This window comes from Myiozetetes cayanensis, unplaced genomic scaffold, assembly GCF_022539395.1.
Source record: "Myiozetetes cayanensis isolate MyiCay16 unplaced genomic scaffold, myiCay2020 scf3, whole genome shotgun sequence".
Classification (NCBI taxonomy): Eukaryota; Metazoa; Chordata; class Aves; order Passeriformes; family Tyrannidae; genus Myiozetetes; species Myiozetetes cayanensis.
The window spans coordinates 24,518,827-24,535,961 of record NW_026087521.1 but is presented as its reverse complement, the minus strand read 5'-3'; the positions used below and the strand labels follow the sequence as shown (position 1 = coordinate 24,535,961).

Below are 17,135 nucleotides of genomic sequence, written 5' to 3'. Positions count from 1 at the left end.
TGCTCACATATACGTGGAGCTCATTTGTGCCCTTTCTGAATGCCCTCAACTAACGCACCTGGCAATCTTTTGGTTTCCAAGACCCCAATGCAATCTTATTTTATAGCTGGGTTCCAAGGGGGTTGTACACTGTGGGCCTAGAAGAAGTCTCCCATTTTGACCTCTGAAATTATCAGACAGAAAATATTTTAAGGTTTATTAAAAAAAAAAGGACCCAAAACATTAAAAACCCCACATACACAGACTGTGTGGGCAAAAATTTCAAATTAGAATTTTGCTGCATAGTGGTCCTATTTATTCTTTCTTACTTGCCAGGATCCAAGTTCAAGATAATTTATTTCTTCTGGAAAGAAACAATAACTTCACTCATGTTTAGTAACCGTCATCGCTTCTGCTTCCTGATTTCATTTAGCAAAGTCATCAACAGTCATATGAGAAACCAGGAACACTGAACTCAGTTTATGGCAAACAAATTAGTGTTCGCAGTTGCAGGTATTATTTTGAGGTAGGAACTGGGGGCTTGTGTGAGGAAACTCTAAATAAGTGAGATAATTGAGTGGAAAATCTTAGCAGAAAGGTAAAAGACTATTTTCAAAATTATTTTTGTCCAGAGATCACTTCAACTGTATTCTGTTATAGCTTGAGGCCACATGAGTGCCTGAAGCCAGATGACACTCAATAAGATTGTCTCTTCATAGTAGTGAACAGTTTGCTTCTACTTGTGAAATGCATGTTTCAAGGCTTTATATTAATCATTGGCATTTATTTCAAACAGAACTGAGAGAGGAGAGATAATTTGTCTTAAATAGAGCCTGAACTGTGAACTTGCCTTGAGTATCAGCTTAGGTGATTCTTTAATAGGAACAACAGAAATGTAATTTGTCATATGAGTGCACAACGCTAGTAACGAGTCAAGATATCCTAGCACATAAATCTTCTTCGCCTCACACAGTCCTTTGGGGTTGGACAAACAGGGTTTTTTTTCCTGAGTTTTGGGAGGTTTTTCTTTCAGGGTTTTTTGGTACTTTTTTTTGGGTCATTGTTTTGGTTTGGGTTTTTTTGTTGGTTGGGAGCCTGAAGAACTGGGCTCTGTTGCTTTTTTAAATACTTTATGCTCACTGTAAAAACACTGGAAATCCAGGACTGAAATGCATAACATTAATGCAAAGTATTAATAACTGCTGTAATTAATTTCAGGGAAAAAGAAACAGGTGTGCTTAGAAGAAGAAAGACATAAAATTAATAACACTGCTTTAAGGGGGCACAGTTTGTAGTGTTTTGATCTTCTAGTAATATAAGAGATATAAAGAAAGCAGAGCTGGAGGAACCAACACAACCCACTCCTATCTTTCAATAAAAGGAAACAGAATGAGAAGGAAAAGTTGTTTGTAATAATAAACTTTTAAAAAGCTCCACAAACCACCTCTGTGTTTCATACATAAAAGGAATTGATCATAGTTCAAAATCTATTAAAAATATAAGCAATAATAGTCTGAAAATTAAAATATGTAGAAGAAAATTTCTGAAAGTGAAAAATTGCCTAGAGCTGAAAAATTGCCTAGAGCTTTAGTCTTTTTACCAACACATAGGAAAACGAGATTAATATTTTGATTTAGAAATAACTGCATGATTGAATAATGTGGAGTTTTTTCAGATGTGACAATGTATTAAATATTTCTCCCCTTTATAATTTCAACTTCAGGGAAAGTTGAAATATTTGACAATATTCTGATATGGACACCATGGTCCCTTTATCAGAAGATCCTGTCACCATCAACTGTGTAAGACAGAGCCAGTATGCCTCATCCAGCTTCGAGACCCATAGCAGTATGGAAGAACAAGTTTCATGTCTTTGCTATCATGAGAAGGTATCAATTTGTACAATTAGAGATTTATTTTGGTTTAATGCCTTTGGATATTGTAAACATTCTGGAAAAGCTATTACGTTTTTCTCTGTGATCGCTTTTTCACTGGCAGTCTAGAAAATCTCAGGACAGAGTGGCTACTATCAGTTGGAGAAATTCTCCAGTTTTTGGTCTTTTGGTAATTCCTAACCTGTTTCTTAAGATGCTAGAGAGTGTTTTTGCACTAGATACAGGCTGTGGAAACACAGGAGAGAGATCCAAACAAATTGCAATATGCAGTGTGTATCAATGTTTGTAAGCTGTGTAACATCCAAAAAAAAAAAAAAAAGAGCAGGGATCAGCTGTGTTAACCAACCTCGGAATTTTTATCACATTCTGCTGTTAAATCTTGTTTCATGAATAAATACCTCATTTATGGACAAAGCAAAATGTATTTTTCACAAGTACGAATTTATGACTTGAAGTGTATGTTTTACCGACACCATTTTAATGACACCCACTAGGTAGTGGGTGACATCCCTGCCTTTGGCAGGGGGGCTGGAACTAAATTATCTTTAAGGTCCCTTCCAATCCATTTATTGTGACACAGAGTTATCTTCCAAGGAGGGAGTTTTACAGTGCAGGACTCTGCCGGGCACTCTACGCACCAACACACGCACGCAGAGCTGTGCCTGTTACATTATCCCAGCGAGGCGGTCAGGAGAGTCAACTGCAAACAAACATCCTACGTGAGCCCTTTTTAGGCTTAAAGTCCTGCTACGCAGTGAAAACACCGCCTGAAATTCTTGTTCAAGATGGTAAAGATGTGGAAAAAGCAGCTGCACGGCCTTCCCCCGGCGCTCCCCCCTCTTTTCACTCTGCCCGCCCGCCCCGCGCTGTCTCGGCGGGCTCTCGCCGTTTCCCCGCGTTTCATTATGCGGCAGGGCCGGGGTGCGAGCACAGGGGCCGAGCCGCGGGCGCGGCCGAGCCCGGCTGGGGGCAGGTCCGGCGCCGCCACCGCAGCACGTCCCCACCCGCCCGGGCGGGGGGAGCTCGGGGAGTCCATTTTATCGGGGCAGCCCCGGCCGAGGCCCCGGGAAGGGCCATCAGCGCCCCGCGGGGACCGCAGCGCCCGGCGGGCGGTGCGAGGGGCGGGCGGGGAGAGCCGGCCCGGGGAGGGAGAGAGGCGAGACCATCCCACAAACACACGCTGAGAGCTTGTGGCAGCAGAGAGCAGCGTTTGGGTTGGATTGTTCCCCCCACCCCCCTCCTCCGTCCCCCCCCCTTTTTTTTTTTCCTTTTCTTTTTTTTTTTTTTTTTTTTTCCAAAAAACATGGCTGAAGCTGGGACGGGCTTTTTGGAACAGCTCAAGTCTTGCATCGTCTGGTCCTGGACTTACCTCTGGACTCTGTGGTTCTTCATCATGCTCTTCCTCGTCTACATCTTAAGGGTGCCGCTGAAGATCAATGACAATTTAACCACAGGTAGGCTGCGGTGCTGTCCCGCCGCCCCTTCCCCTGCCGGGGGCCGGCTCAGCCCGGGGACGGGACGGGGGGCGCCGGGCTGGCGATGGGGGAGCGCCCGCCACTGCCCCCTCGGGCTTTCGAGTAGTGGCTTACGCTGTTTATACTACGGGTGTTGTACTCCAGCATTTATTTTTTCAAACAGAGCTAAAACTTTTAGTATGTTTCTGATAAAAATTCGATCTCAGCTCCTTCTTCTGGATGATAATGAATAATACGAGTGCAAGTTTGCTGGGAGATTATCTCTGTTGCAATGGACTTTGGCTGTTTAGTCTCGCTAAGGTAGTGTACCACTACTGTACTGAATCAGCAGTAACTTATGTAGTGTTAGCCGGTCTGGATTGGGCTGTTATGTCTTTATCTTGAAATTGCTCGTTTCTCCTATCTATCTACTTTTTCATTTAATTTCTTCCCCCCCATGCTGGAGAAGGCCATTTATTTTGGGGGCAGATGCGATGTAACTCATGTGGCATCCCTGCTGCTAGGAAGTTGAATGTTATCAGAGAATTTTTCACGCGCCTGGCCTGTTCTCATTTGATAAGCCTTTGGCAAATCCAGCATCAAAGAAGAATTAAAAAAAAAAAAACCAGATTCAGCACACTGCAATTTTCACTTTAAGTGTAAAGGCAATTATAAACAACCGTTAAATTCAGTTTGGGTCAGTTTTTTACAGTATGTCTTTGAACAATATTCTGTTTCTTTTGATATTGCCCCACACTGTTTAGAACAGGATGTAATTCTTGTTGCTTGAGTCTTAATAATTTATGTAATGTGTATGTCCCAGGTAAACGTTGCAGGCCGTGGTTGTCAAGCAAAAATGTCAGAATGCTGTATCTCATAATTTTTGCTATTGAAAATGATTGGCATCCATCTGAGACCTAATCAACCCCCTCTGATTTCTTCCTGAATTTGAATGAACTAATTCTTGATGCACTTTCTCATTTGAAATGTTACTCCAGCTGTCTTCAGCTGAGTCATCTTGGGGTTTACTGAGATGTCTCAAAATGCAAGTAAAATGACAGTATGAAATCTTTGAGGAGGTTAAAAAGACTGAAAAAATTACCAGTAAGCACCAAAGTGCCTGATGAAAATGAGTACCAGGGAAGAACAATAGGCACAGTACAGTCTTTATGCATCATCTGTTCCTAAATGGGGTTTATTAAAAAAAAGCAGTGGCAATAACATGATGGTTGTTTGTTTTGTTTAGTTTTTCAAAGTTTCTTTGAAGGGATTAAAAACTATTTGATTTATTGTGAATTCCCCCAGTTGATTACAATAGGATACTAATGTTATTAGTTTAGGGTTATGCATAAAGTATCACAGCAACTGGCTATGTGATATCAAATACATCTCATGATTTGAAAATAAATGTGTAAATGTTGCTACTTAAACTTCCTTGTGACGTAAAGAAATAATAAGGTGATAAAAAACAATGACTGGGCATTTTCCCAGAACAAGCTGGATCTGGAGTGGTGAGTTGAGGTCAAACAAACTAGTCTTCAGTACCACCAGAGAGGCAGGCTTAGGCACCCAGTAAGAAAAATGCAGTTCCATAGGTATGATTTGAACCTCTTGAAATAGCGATTTAGAAAGGTTTTAGATATTTAGAACAGACACCTTAAACCGAGCCCACTGTGGGCTGATGTGATATGAAGGACTAGTGTGGCATGTAAGGGAGAACACCTGCCTTAAGGGACCTGGTTGCTTCCTACTGCTGTGTGATTTTGTTTTTCCATGTCTAATGTCTGTATTTTGAAAAGGAAGTGGAAAGGCTAGAGAAGATAGTGGAAAAATGATTCAAAGTCAGAAGCATCAGAATAAAAGCTTTTACTTGGAAGATGACTAGATAACAGTAAGGAGGTATTGTTATGGGGAGAAAAAATGGCCTTTTAATCATGAAAAGAATGATAAGAATTGATGACTGGAAACAGAGGGCAAACTCAATTTTGCCATAATCAGGCATTAATTTTTATCAAACTGTGAATCAGCTGCTAGAGGAACCTCTGGGTTTCCCATGTCTGAAAGTCTTCAAAGCTGATGGTGAAATAGGAGTGATTAGTGTTCATGCAGGATTAAATTGTTGCTTGGCAAAGACAAGGCAGCAGGCTGAGCTACCATTGGCAGTCAGTCGTTGCAGATGGTTTCACCAAATAGGCCCGTGGTCACTTGTATCAGAAAGTTTTACTAAGATGAAGTGTGGGGCCTTTTTTCCCCTCTTTTGATGTTGTACACTGTGCACTCCCCGAGCATTTGGTAGCTGTGGTAGTGCAAGTTTCCGGGCTTGAAAGTCCTCATGGTTTGGCCAAGTGTAATTTCAGTATCCTCAGTGAAATATGTTAGTGTGATACACTGGCTGGAGGAGGAAGACCATATCACCTTGGTGAGGCTCTGTTGGCTATGACAAAGTTGTGTTCTGAGGAACAGCTGTCTTTCTTCATTATGATTTTTTAAATTATTATTACGATTGACTGAAAAGAATGCCTACTCAAGTAATTACCTAGAATTTTAATTAATATGGGATTTGTGACCACGTAACAGGCTTCTCTTAAAGCCCAGCACCTGAAACACTGCACATGGTGCCGCCACCTACAGAGGGAAGAGGCTGGTGTGGAGCAGGGCTGGCATCTCTGGCCATCACCAGATCCCTACTCACCCCTGTGGTTTGGTGCATGCATGGGCAGAGGGACGGAGCAGACATGTTCAAAGTCCTGTAAAATTAGGATAACACTTTCTCTTCATCCAAGAGTCTCTCTGAAGACACAAAACTGAGAGGATTTTCTAGACGGCCTGATGGTGATCTGTCCCACCTCAAATATGTTCATCTGTGTGCACATTGCACTGACTTTGGTAAGCAAAGCATTGGGACAACTCCCATCTCACTGAACCCTCACTTTATGAAATTATCTTGTATTAAACCATGCAAGAAAACTGGGTGTGAATCCGTAAGCAGAAATACTGCAGGAGATGAAGAGATGGAGCCTGCCTCTCGTGTTTGGGCTGTGCTGTCTTAGGGTGGTGGCTGCTGTCAATGCAGATCATCTCATCTCTCTGGTCTTCCCTTTCTGGGCCTCCTGAGCCTGCAGATCTATACTCGGCACTGGTGCAACGTGCCCCAATAAGTAGCAATGTGAGAAAAAATGTACCTTTTCACTCCCATGGTCTCAAATTCAAGTAGCAGCATAAAACATTTATCTGTTATTAAAATTTAACTAGTGGTCACTTTTTTCCAGCTGCTGATATTTGGCAATCTGAATCTGCGTGTGTGCAGAGCTACGGTGATAAACCACCCTTAGGGCAGAAGTATTTTCTGGGGACTAGGCGTCTGGGGGGTTGACAGCTGGTCAGGAGGTATTGTTCCCCTTCATAAATTTGAGCTTGGGAAGTTAATCATGACGGTTGGAAAACATTAACCTGACAAAGGCCAGGGAGTTTCAAACGGATTAAAAAAGAGTGAACAGATTCCTTTTTCTGAGAAGAACTGAAGGACAATTTTAAGTTTGCAGACTTGCAGGTAGTTGCTTGGCCCTTCTTCAAAGCCATCTGTCATCATTGTGATGGGTTTCCCTGTAAGCATCTGCTGTGTGAACTACAGAAATGAGTGTGGTGGTGTCTGTGAGTTGACAGAAAACCTGGAGCAAAACTCTTATGCCACCAAAGAGGATGGAAGAACTCTTAGCTCCCTGCAAATGCGGTGTAGATTTAGGAGGTTTTTTTAAGAACTTGTCTGTTGAAAGTAAAATTTCAAATGCATGACCACTTTTGTCAAGGTCAGCATTAATTCTGTGTATGGATTTCACAGAATTGGTTATAGACAGAGAGTTTACTCACAGACCGGAAATCACTTACATTAATTTTTGCATTTCTTAGAATGTAAATGAAATATTTCCTAAATACTGATCTTATTTTCTGCTGTCTTAGTAGAATTAAAGTAGACAGTGTTTTCTTTTCTGTTAATCTCTCTCTTCACTTGTATCAGTTAAAGCACTGTGAAGTATTCGTAGTGGCTGCTGAGCCTCTAGACAGGGTTTGGATATTAGAGGTTTCTTTGGTCTGTCTTTGTGGGTTTTGGAAAAAAATTAGTTGCTACCTGGCTATAGCACATGTATTTTCATCATGGTACACTCCTTTAAATTTTTTATGGAAAAGATTACAATGGGCGTGAAAGTAGTGTGTTATTTTTGACAAAAGTCTTTATACATTAAGCTAGGGTGTTCTTGGGGGAAAAGCCCAATCAAAACTTGTTTGATCAATTCCTGATGAATTCAGCTGTACAATGATACTTGTTTTCTATGAATTCTGACATTTCTTCACCAGTTTGACTTTTTGATTGAGCTTAAATTTTCAGTCAGTTGAATGCTGAAAATGGAATGAGGTTTGGGGGAAATGCAAGGTTTTCAGAAAATGCTTCTTTAAGAAATTGACTTTCTTACTGCAAAAGCTCTAGAAGATTTGCAGGTGTTATTTCAGGGGAAATGTGTAAGCCAGAGCCTTCAAAATAATATTTGATAACATCTTGAGTGAGCTTACTGTAACACTGACCGATAGGCAACCATGGATCTGTGCTGCCAGTTTCTAACTGAAGTCTAATATCCTCTGTGTTGATGAAAATCTATGGAAATGCTTCTAAAACTGCATATATGTAGTAGGATTTTCCCAAAGCATCCAGTGACTGCCTGGATAAATTTAGCCTGAAAGAACATAAAGCCCCCCTGTTGTTCACAGGGGTCATGGGTCCTAATTGCCTGAGGCTGCATAAATACCACCATTCTAAATTAAAGGAAAAATATAAAATAGGTATTTTTATGTGGTTATTTTTTAAACAGAACAAGTGCAAAAATCTAGATCATAAATTTGCATTTGTGAAAGACAAAAGAAGTGCTAAGTGGTGTCAGTGCCTGAAGGACTGAAAAGAGAGAGAAAAACACATAATTCTGTGCCAAGGCTCTACATTAAGAGAAAAACAGAAGGACATGATGCATGCCTGAGAGTAGCACCTGGCAGGAATTGGGAAGATGATGTTGGATAAAACAGGGATTTTGGAGGGAATGACATGTCTGTGTTTTAAAATGGATTCTCCAAGACAAGCTGTGGAGAGTCTAGCACACTAGTAGCCTAAAGAAGCTCAAGCTGTTAATCTAATCACAGAGAAGCCACAGAAGCTACTTGACAGTAGCTAAGGAGGTGTAGGAGCTTTAATCTAGTTGACAGACATATAGTGAGCTTCCTAAATATTTGGAGTTAAAATGCATGTTATACTAGGCAGAATTGGGGCCCAAATCATCTGTGGTCTGATGAAGCAGCCAGGCTGCAGAACATGCTGCATGCAGTGCCCTCACTAATAGAGAGGTGATTGCTTACATTGCAAACTATGTTGTAGGAAGAAAATAGCAGGTACTAAAGTAACATTTATTTATAGGGGCGACTAATCTTAAAAAAGGGGCAGCAGCAAACTGAATGCAGAGGAATGCACATGCTAAGTTTTTTTTAAAGGAGATTTTTGAAGATGTAGTTTTGGACCCAACTGCAATGGCAAAGGGTGCTTATGGCTCTTCAGCTTTGACGTTTGTGGCATTAAGACCGTCAGTGTGATGAGGATTGCCAGGCTTGACAGTGGGGGGAACTGGAGTGAAATCTAATTGCTCATGATAAACAGGAGAGCTGGCTAGTTAAAACACTATCATGGTGAGGTTTAGAAAACCCCCATTCAGTTAGAAATACTTGCTGATGGTGAGCAGGTGTGTTGTGCAAGCACAGAGTCTCTTATAGTCCCCAGATGTGCCAGGACTTCTGTGCACGTGCCAGAGAGCAGTCCCCGCCGAGTCCAAGGTTTCTGTGTGTTGCTCAGTCAGCTGGCAAGCTCTGTGCTTGAGGAAGAGTTATTTGTCTTGTTGGCAAGTGATAAAGCAAATAAAACCTCTCAAGTGGTGACTTAGGTTGGCCAAGCAGTTTCTTTTGGACTGAAGTCTGCAGGAATGAACATTGCTGGCAGAAGTTGGTGAAGGTGCAGTCTTTTGTGTAGCAGTCACAAGAAGTCAGGATTCAGCCTTTTTATAACAAGGCTAGTTGTTTAAGAAGGTATTTTGTACTTAGCAAAACAAGGCCCTGCTCCACATACCTGTTGGTATGTTGAATACAACTGAGGGTTCTGTTGAACTGTAAAAGGAGAACTGCAAATGTTCAATGACTTGGTTTGTTTTGCAAGCATAGGTCCAGGGCTTTGTTGCACACATCCAGGCCTTTACTGCACAGATGGTTAATATGCATGAATTCTCAGTGGCTTGGACCAAAATAGTATATACTAAAGTAGTGCAGGAAACCTGTAGCAGTAGTGGGGATAGAATCCCCAGTTGCTTCAGTCCAAAGGCAATTTTCCCTTTTGTGATTTGATGATGACATCTAAATTTTGCCTTTTTTTACCGGAGCTACTTCAGGAACATACTTAGAGCATTTGTCAAAGAATTGAGGATAACACCAAACCTGATGCTGTGGCTGGACTGTGAGGTGCTTGTGGGGATGTTACTATTAAAGGGGGTATCTGAAGGCTCCTTCCACCTGTTTTTAAATTAGCTTTTTGTGGCACTGGAGGCATCTATTGAAAGATTGTGTTATAAGCTCCAGCTTGTCCTCATGTCTGTGAAGGGTCATGTGGATCAGTGATGCTGTGTAAATACAAATGAGTGAAAGTTGCTTTGTAAAATCCCAGCACAGGCTAATTGGATTTTTTGTGTGGCTTAGTCAGGCACTGCAGAAGGGTAACCAGTTTTAACGCTGGGAACACTAAGCTTAAGCAATGTTAATGCATTTAAAGACAAGAGTTAATGTCACGCTTTCAGCAGACAGAACAAACAAGATGTTACTGTTAAGCCTGAGGAAAAGGCCTAAATTCAAAGTTCAAATCAAACCTCACCAGCTGCTGAGAGAAGACAAAGATTTATTATTGTGAAGTCTAAACTGGAGATTTGTCACTGTGGTAAACTCAATGCTTAAGTGATTAAGTGCACTTAAATATACCGATTAGAAGGATGAAAGTTACAGGGCAAAAATGAAATGCAGTCATCATTAAGATTCCTCTACTGCACAGTGTGCCAACTGCAACCATGAGATTTCATTTCCAGCTCACTTTCTAGAAATAAACTTGGCTTATTAAATGTCAGGCCTGATAGGTTGATATGCAGGGTCTCGTGCTCAGTGGCAAGACACTCAGAGATCAGATTTAAAGTACAAGAAATGTTATCATCATCATCGTTTTATTTTGTAACACTGCCATTTATTTCTCAGGAAAATAAACCTGTAACCTGAAAACATCATAGATGTTGAACTTCACATAACTGAATGTTTTCAATGTCCTGTTTTCAAACGTCCCGTATGGTTTATGCTGCGGACTGAAAATTGTTTACAGCATGGCTTGGTCTGAAGCAAGGTTATATGATCCACTAATGCACTTAATCTTCCATGTGAAATTTCTCTTGCTATTTTTAATTCTGAAATGAACTTGACAGCAGTGTACCCAGCCGTTTGTTTTACACAAATCTCGGCTTAGAGTCCCAGGCTAGTCATTTCATCAGTTTGCAGAGAGAAGGTTAAACTAGACCCCAAAACAGACTTCATAGCAGTAAATATTGTCCTACATATTCTCAGGAATCCTTGTCAAGAGTCTGTGATTTGAAAGTGCTGATCACAGCTGTGTTAGCAGCCACCCCAACAGCCACATAGTCTTGTGGGAAACACGAGTCTCAAGGAGCTCTCATTAGCTCCGGGATTTCTGAAGGTGGACTGCAGGACTTCCCCAGACCTGGCCAGGAGGGTTTGGCCTGTGTTATAGTTTGAGGGCATCTTGCCAGTGGCTTTGCAAAAGCTGTAGTTTTCATGCTTGATGTCCTCCTGTGAGGAGTATGTAGGGGCTGTGCTCTGGGTCCTCAGTTTTATTTTACATTATCTTCCCATAAACTGCTTCACAGAAAGACTTTTTCCAGAACCTGATAACTCTGGTGGATAGAAACCTTGCTCTCATTCCAGCTTTGTGGCTGGCTTGCATGCATTTGTGCTCAGGACAGCTCTCTTCTTTACCTTCATAACCAGCACTGCTGCCATGAGGACTGGTTCCCAGTGCACTCGTGGGATTTTTCCTTCTTGTCCTTCCTATATGAGATTGAGTCAGTTGGGCTGTCTTAGCCTACTCTCCTAAAATGGCTGGATGTCATTGATTCTGCTGGTAATACTCTACTCCTTCAGTTTTCTATCCATTTCATAGCTGGGTAACCAGTGTTGTACATCGTACGACAAGATAAGGCTTCTTAAACTGCCTCATACAGTGTAATTAGTCCTTCTCATCTTCCACTGGAAATACTTTTCCTTGCAGGTCCCTTGCCTTTTGCCCCATTAACTTTGATATGGCATCTCTGGCAGGTCATACCAGGAGCCATCTGCACCTCCTGGTTTTGGTAATAGAAATAGTCAGATTCAGTTGGCAGCTCCGTGAGCTGTCCTCACAGTCCAGCACTCCCAGATGAGCTGCAGGTTTCTCCATGTCTGCCACTTCCTTTCTCTCTTCCCCACATCCCCCTGTTTTAACTATCTTTCTGTGGCACTCTCAGTACTTTACTGAAATCCAGACATTGTAGAGCTACTCATTTTTCTTGGTCAGAGAACTGAATATTTTTAGTAAAGAAGCACATCTGGTTGGTCTGGCATGATTTATTTATTTTGCATTTTATCCTATTTTTCAAGTACCTTCTTTGCTTAATTTATTGTTATCTTTAAAATACTGAATTTTCACATATTACTCCCTCATCATAAGGCAGTAGCTTGGGTCTGCATAATAAATACAGAAATATGAAGTATTCTGGCACAATTTGGGGAGTTTCATCAGTTTATTAAAGCTGTGTCAATACTAGGCTTGCTTTTTCAAATGCCATTTCTTTCAGTAAGATGATCTCTGTATATTCTTTTAATCTTACACTCAATCATATCTTGAGCATGTTAAGTCCTTTGAATTATATCTGTTTCTCCTGTCATAGTATCTCTTTCCTTGACCTTTTGTTATTTTTTTCTTCCACATTCAACAGTTTTGTTCCCATTCAAAAATGAAATAAGTATTTGCTTTGGTTTGAGGAGTGCTGCATCCTCTTTCTTACCTTACTGTCTCTTTATTTATTTTGTTGAAATAGTCTTACTGGTTTGTTGGATTTATTTTGATATATATTAACCATTTTTATACAGCTCAAGTAATAACTTAGTTTGACTTTTTGCAGATATGGTTTTATTTCTGTGACTTTTGTCTTCACTAAAGCAAGGGGAATCTTTGAACATCTCAAATCTTGTGGGTGTTACTTGCACAGAGCTGATGCTGCTTTGTTTTTAAGCCTTAGCTGATAAATTGGTGTTCGTGAGGTAGAAATGAAATTTAACTTTCCATGATTATTTTGAGAAAGTCTGTGTTGCAGTTCAGGCCTCCTTGAAACAGTTGGCAAAGCTCCTACTCACTCTAAGGTAACAACTGTGTTGCCCTGAGAGTTTTTTGACATTGGTCCTGATAGAAGAGGGTATGTAGTGTGAATGACTCTCATACACCCCCCAGCAATCTGAAATAAGTCTGCACATTTGCTGCCTTCCTGGATTTGGAACATGGCAGGTATCAAGAAACTGAGAACTGATAGCAGTGCAGGTAAGACAGAATTAAATAAAGGTATTTAAGTGTTAAAAAAAGTTGACTTGTCTAAACCTAATCTACAGAGTTTCTCAAGTGCTTTTATGTTTAAAGTATTTTAATCAGGCATCTTCCCACATGTTTTTTCAGTTTTTGAAGTTGCAGTATAAATTTTCAGTTTTACAAAGTATGATAAGCTTCCTGATAGTATGATTAATTTTACACAATATAAGCCAAACCTGGTAATTAATAAATCCCTCCACTGAAAATTTTGCTTCAAGTACTATTCTACTGTCTTCTGAAAGTCAGGTAGATCTAAAAATCCCAATTTTTCTGCAGGCCACATTCAAACTGACAGTGACTGATTATGGAACAATATCCTTATTGGGCGATTGGTTTTACTGAGGTTTCCGAATAATACATACACTTATTTATAAAATATATGTTATATAATATATAGAAAATGTATTGTTATCTGTTACATATAATATAGAGTAGTAATATATATGTAATAAAATACAGTGCTGCCCCCCTTGTGTTTGAGGCTACAGCTTTATCAGTTGGGGTGTAGAGTCAGTGATGTGCAGGACTAATCAGCATCATTTACTGATTTCCTTAGGTGAGCTGGTAATACAGGCTTGAAGTAAATAGCCTACAATATCTTCCTTAAAAATCCATTCTTCCCTAGATGTGGTGGAGTTCCTGTTGCTGGATGGCATCAGTGTGTGGGTTTGTGTGCTGCCATGCTCTTCATTTGCTGCAGGGCTATGATGGACCATGTCTGTTGGTGTGAGTGAGACCAGCCACCCCTTGGTCATTGTAAGGTGGCTCAGTAGCTGTAAATGCTGACCCAGCTGAGTTCACTGGGTCAACCTAGGGAGGGCAGCTGCCACCCTGGGAATCACTGAAGATCTCAGCTCTTCAGCTCTGAGTTATGACCCCTTTGCATCTTGGCAGTGGACCCTTAGTGCTGGAATTTGTGTTTTAGCCCAGGGTGAACACTGGAGACTTTCTTAGTTTAAAATAAACAACCAGGAATCCCCAAAACAGCCACAGAGAGCCCACAGAGCGCTGCTCTGGCTGAAAGCTCCCTGGCATACACAGCCCTCTGTACATTGCCACCGTCCTCTTTCCAGTGCACACGTGATCCTTCTGCACGGGCACAAAAATCAATAATAAACAGTAAATGAATAACGAGAGGCCTGCCAAACAAAATCTCTCTTGTTTGACTTCATGTTTCTTTTCCTTTACTAATCTAATGTAACAGAGAAGCATTTAAGGGGGAAGGATGCTGGGAAAGATGAAATTTTATGAAGCCTTTGTTTGTGAAGCAAGGAGGCTGATGGTGTCCGTGGGGGCTGACACTCCCTCACAACCACAGGGTCCTGGGCCTGGCCCCTCAGGAACTCTCTCCTTGTGTAAGGGTCAAAACCCCAAGGCATTGCTGGAGTAGGTCTCTGGTGCAGGGTCAGCTCTGCAGTTCTCAGGATGTGTTCTTATTTGTATACAGAAGGCAGATTTTATTTGCCTTTGGTCTTCAAGGTGAAAATAAATTCAAAAGTATATTTTCAGTTCCAGTTTATAACATTAGTTTGTTTGGGATATGTCTTTTGAACATGCAGACTGGAATTCTATTTACAGGGCAATGTTTTCAGAAGCACCTGGGGTATTTCATCACCTACATACTTTAGTCAGCCATTCCTTTACTTATTAACATGTATTTATTTATAAACTCTTTATAATGAACTTAGTATTAAATAAAAAATACTTTGCTAATTGAAAGAAAAGCATTGCGTTTCTGATATACAGTATATTATGTGCGTCTGGGATGGCACAATATTCTTTTACTCGTATGCTAGTGCAATTCTGTACATCGTAGTTCTTGCTTTTGCAGGAAGTTATGCTGTCAGTTTGGAATAAAAGTTAATATTAATGAGAGATGTGAGAACACCATAAAATAATAATAAACCAAAAATACATGCCAGTTTAAACAAATCTGGTTACCGTGTTTGCTTTCTGTGAATGCTGTAGTTCAGCAAGATGAACATTGACTGGCTTGGGTCCTCAATGTTTTTCTTAAAATATGGGTCTCTCTGGTCTGGTGATTGCCAGGCACTGCATGGCAGTAGATGGAAAACATACGATTTTTGAATTCTATTCTTAATTTATAGTGAACAAAATAAGTGGTGTATTACTTACAGACAGTTAAGAGTACTGTTTGGCATGTTGCAGTTTAACTTTAGTAGAGAGGATTCTTTGAATTTGAAATTGTATTTTCGATTCACGAGATGTTTATTACGCAGAAAACTTTACTAGAAGCCAATGCACTTGCATCTGAGTCACTTTGATTTCCTAGTGGTTGCTATTTAGATAGGAATGGTGAGATTAGAGTTTTGTTCTGCACTGTAGTTTTGTAGGGTTTTTTTCCCCTTGTCTCTGCTGGTTCCTTTCCAGTCCTTTCCTTAGCGCTTGAGCCAGCCCTGCACCGTGTCTTACTTAGGCTACCATAAGCTAGACTTTGCATTTGATACTCAGTAATGTGGCAGGAGTGGAAAAGTACAGTTCTCGCACTAGAGGGCATCCTGTGAAAGACATCCTGTGTCATGCAGAGACAAGGAGAGGCAGCTGCAGCCTGTGGGAAATGAAGTCTGACCAAAACGCAGGTCTGACTGTGTGTCAGAGACCTAGTAAAGGGTCAGCAGTTTCCAACAGCAGACCTGCACACACAGACATAGCCCCATGCAGCAAATTTGTGATTGGAGCCCCTACAGCTGCAGGTGGAGACCCCAAACTGTCATTGTATTGCATCAGGTTACCCACAGAGGGGAAGTCTTAAATTGGACACAGTTGGGATTAAGGAATATAGCTGTAAGGCCATCCTACAGCTATTGTAGTTGTATGGCAAAGTTCCACCCTTGACCTTCTGAAGTCTTCCTGTGAGGAGGTCCTCTAAGTTGGTTTTACAAGGTCAGATGAAAGATGAGGTTCATAAATTTGGGCTCAGAAATTTGAAGGAACTATGGTGACTGCTGTAAAGCCAGATTATTTTAGGTAGGACAAAAAATAAAAAATGCAGGACTTAGAGGACTGATTGTGGTCTAAAGATGTCTCATATTTGTCTTCCTGAAGCAATTACCACAACGTAAATTAAACAGCAGGTTGGAAACAGTTGTGGTGATGAGTGCTGTGTCTGTGTGCCCAGGCTCCTGCAGACTGTGGGCTTTAAGACAGTGAAGTGCCTGCCCTTACTCAACCCAGTGCCTCAACTGTTAAGGCCACAAGACGTTTTTACAGACTTAAAGTAACTTCTAAGGCTCTGGAAAACTGATGCTTGTTGTTGTTGTTTAATGTGCGTCAGACTCTGATTCTGTACAAATAGCAAAATTAGCTTCATTTCCTGAGGGTTCATCTCCTGCCTAGCTGTTATTAGGTAGATCTCATGTATAACCTGCCTGAGCATTTGCGTGTACATTTATACATATTTTTGTTGTTGGGTTTTTATGTGTACAAACAAATAAAAGGTGTTAGTTATTTTCTATATCCTCCCAGCCCAATTCAGCTGATCCATTCAGCATCTGTAATACAGACACTGATAAAAGGCTTAAAAAATACCCTTTTTGTTTCAATATAATGTTTATAAAAAAAAATGTATCTCATTTTTAGCATTTGATGTCTTTTATCACAGATTTTTCAGGAAAGAAGTCACTACTTTCCTTTGATGTTTATGTCTACCTTGTTAAAAAAAAATCACATATCAGGTTGTTCTTTTATAAATTGTTCTTTTATAAGTCAAATCAATCGTGCTCTAATTCTGCTCATTCAGTCTGTTCTCCAACTTATTTTTATTCTTTCTCTGGACTGCCATTGATATTCTCTGTGTGCACAATAGCATCATTTAAAATGTAGGTGTTTGAAGCTGCTCAGGCAGTTCAAACAGACTCTACAGCATCAGGGGCCTCTGGAATAGTGCACGTTTGCTTCATTGAGATTTTGTCCATGAGCTTATTTGAGGAGTTTCAGCTAGATTGGGGCTCAGTTGCCTACGGTTTATATGGCTGTGTATTAAATGCTAGCTCCTACCTTTATGTGATCTGTTCAGACAGACCAAAGATAAACATAAGT

General features: G+C 40.7%; 1 protein-coding gene across 1 annotated transcript in view; it reads left to right on the top strand.

Moving 5' to 3' along the window:
• The first annotated feature begins 3,129 nt into the window (after positions 1-3,129).
• Positions 3,130-17,135, top strand: part of ST7 (suppression of tumorigenicity 7) — a 142,279-nt gene continuing 128,273 nt past the window's right edge. The window contains exon 1 of the mRNA XM_050323790.1: positions 3,130-3,328. Coding sequence (XP_050179747.1) covers positions 3,178-3,328 — 151 coding nt within the window. The 5' untranslated portion in view covers positions 3,130-3,177. The remainder of the gene's footprint in view (positions 3,329-17,135) is intronic.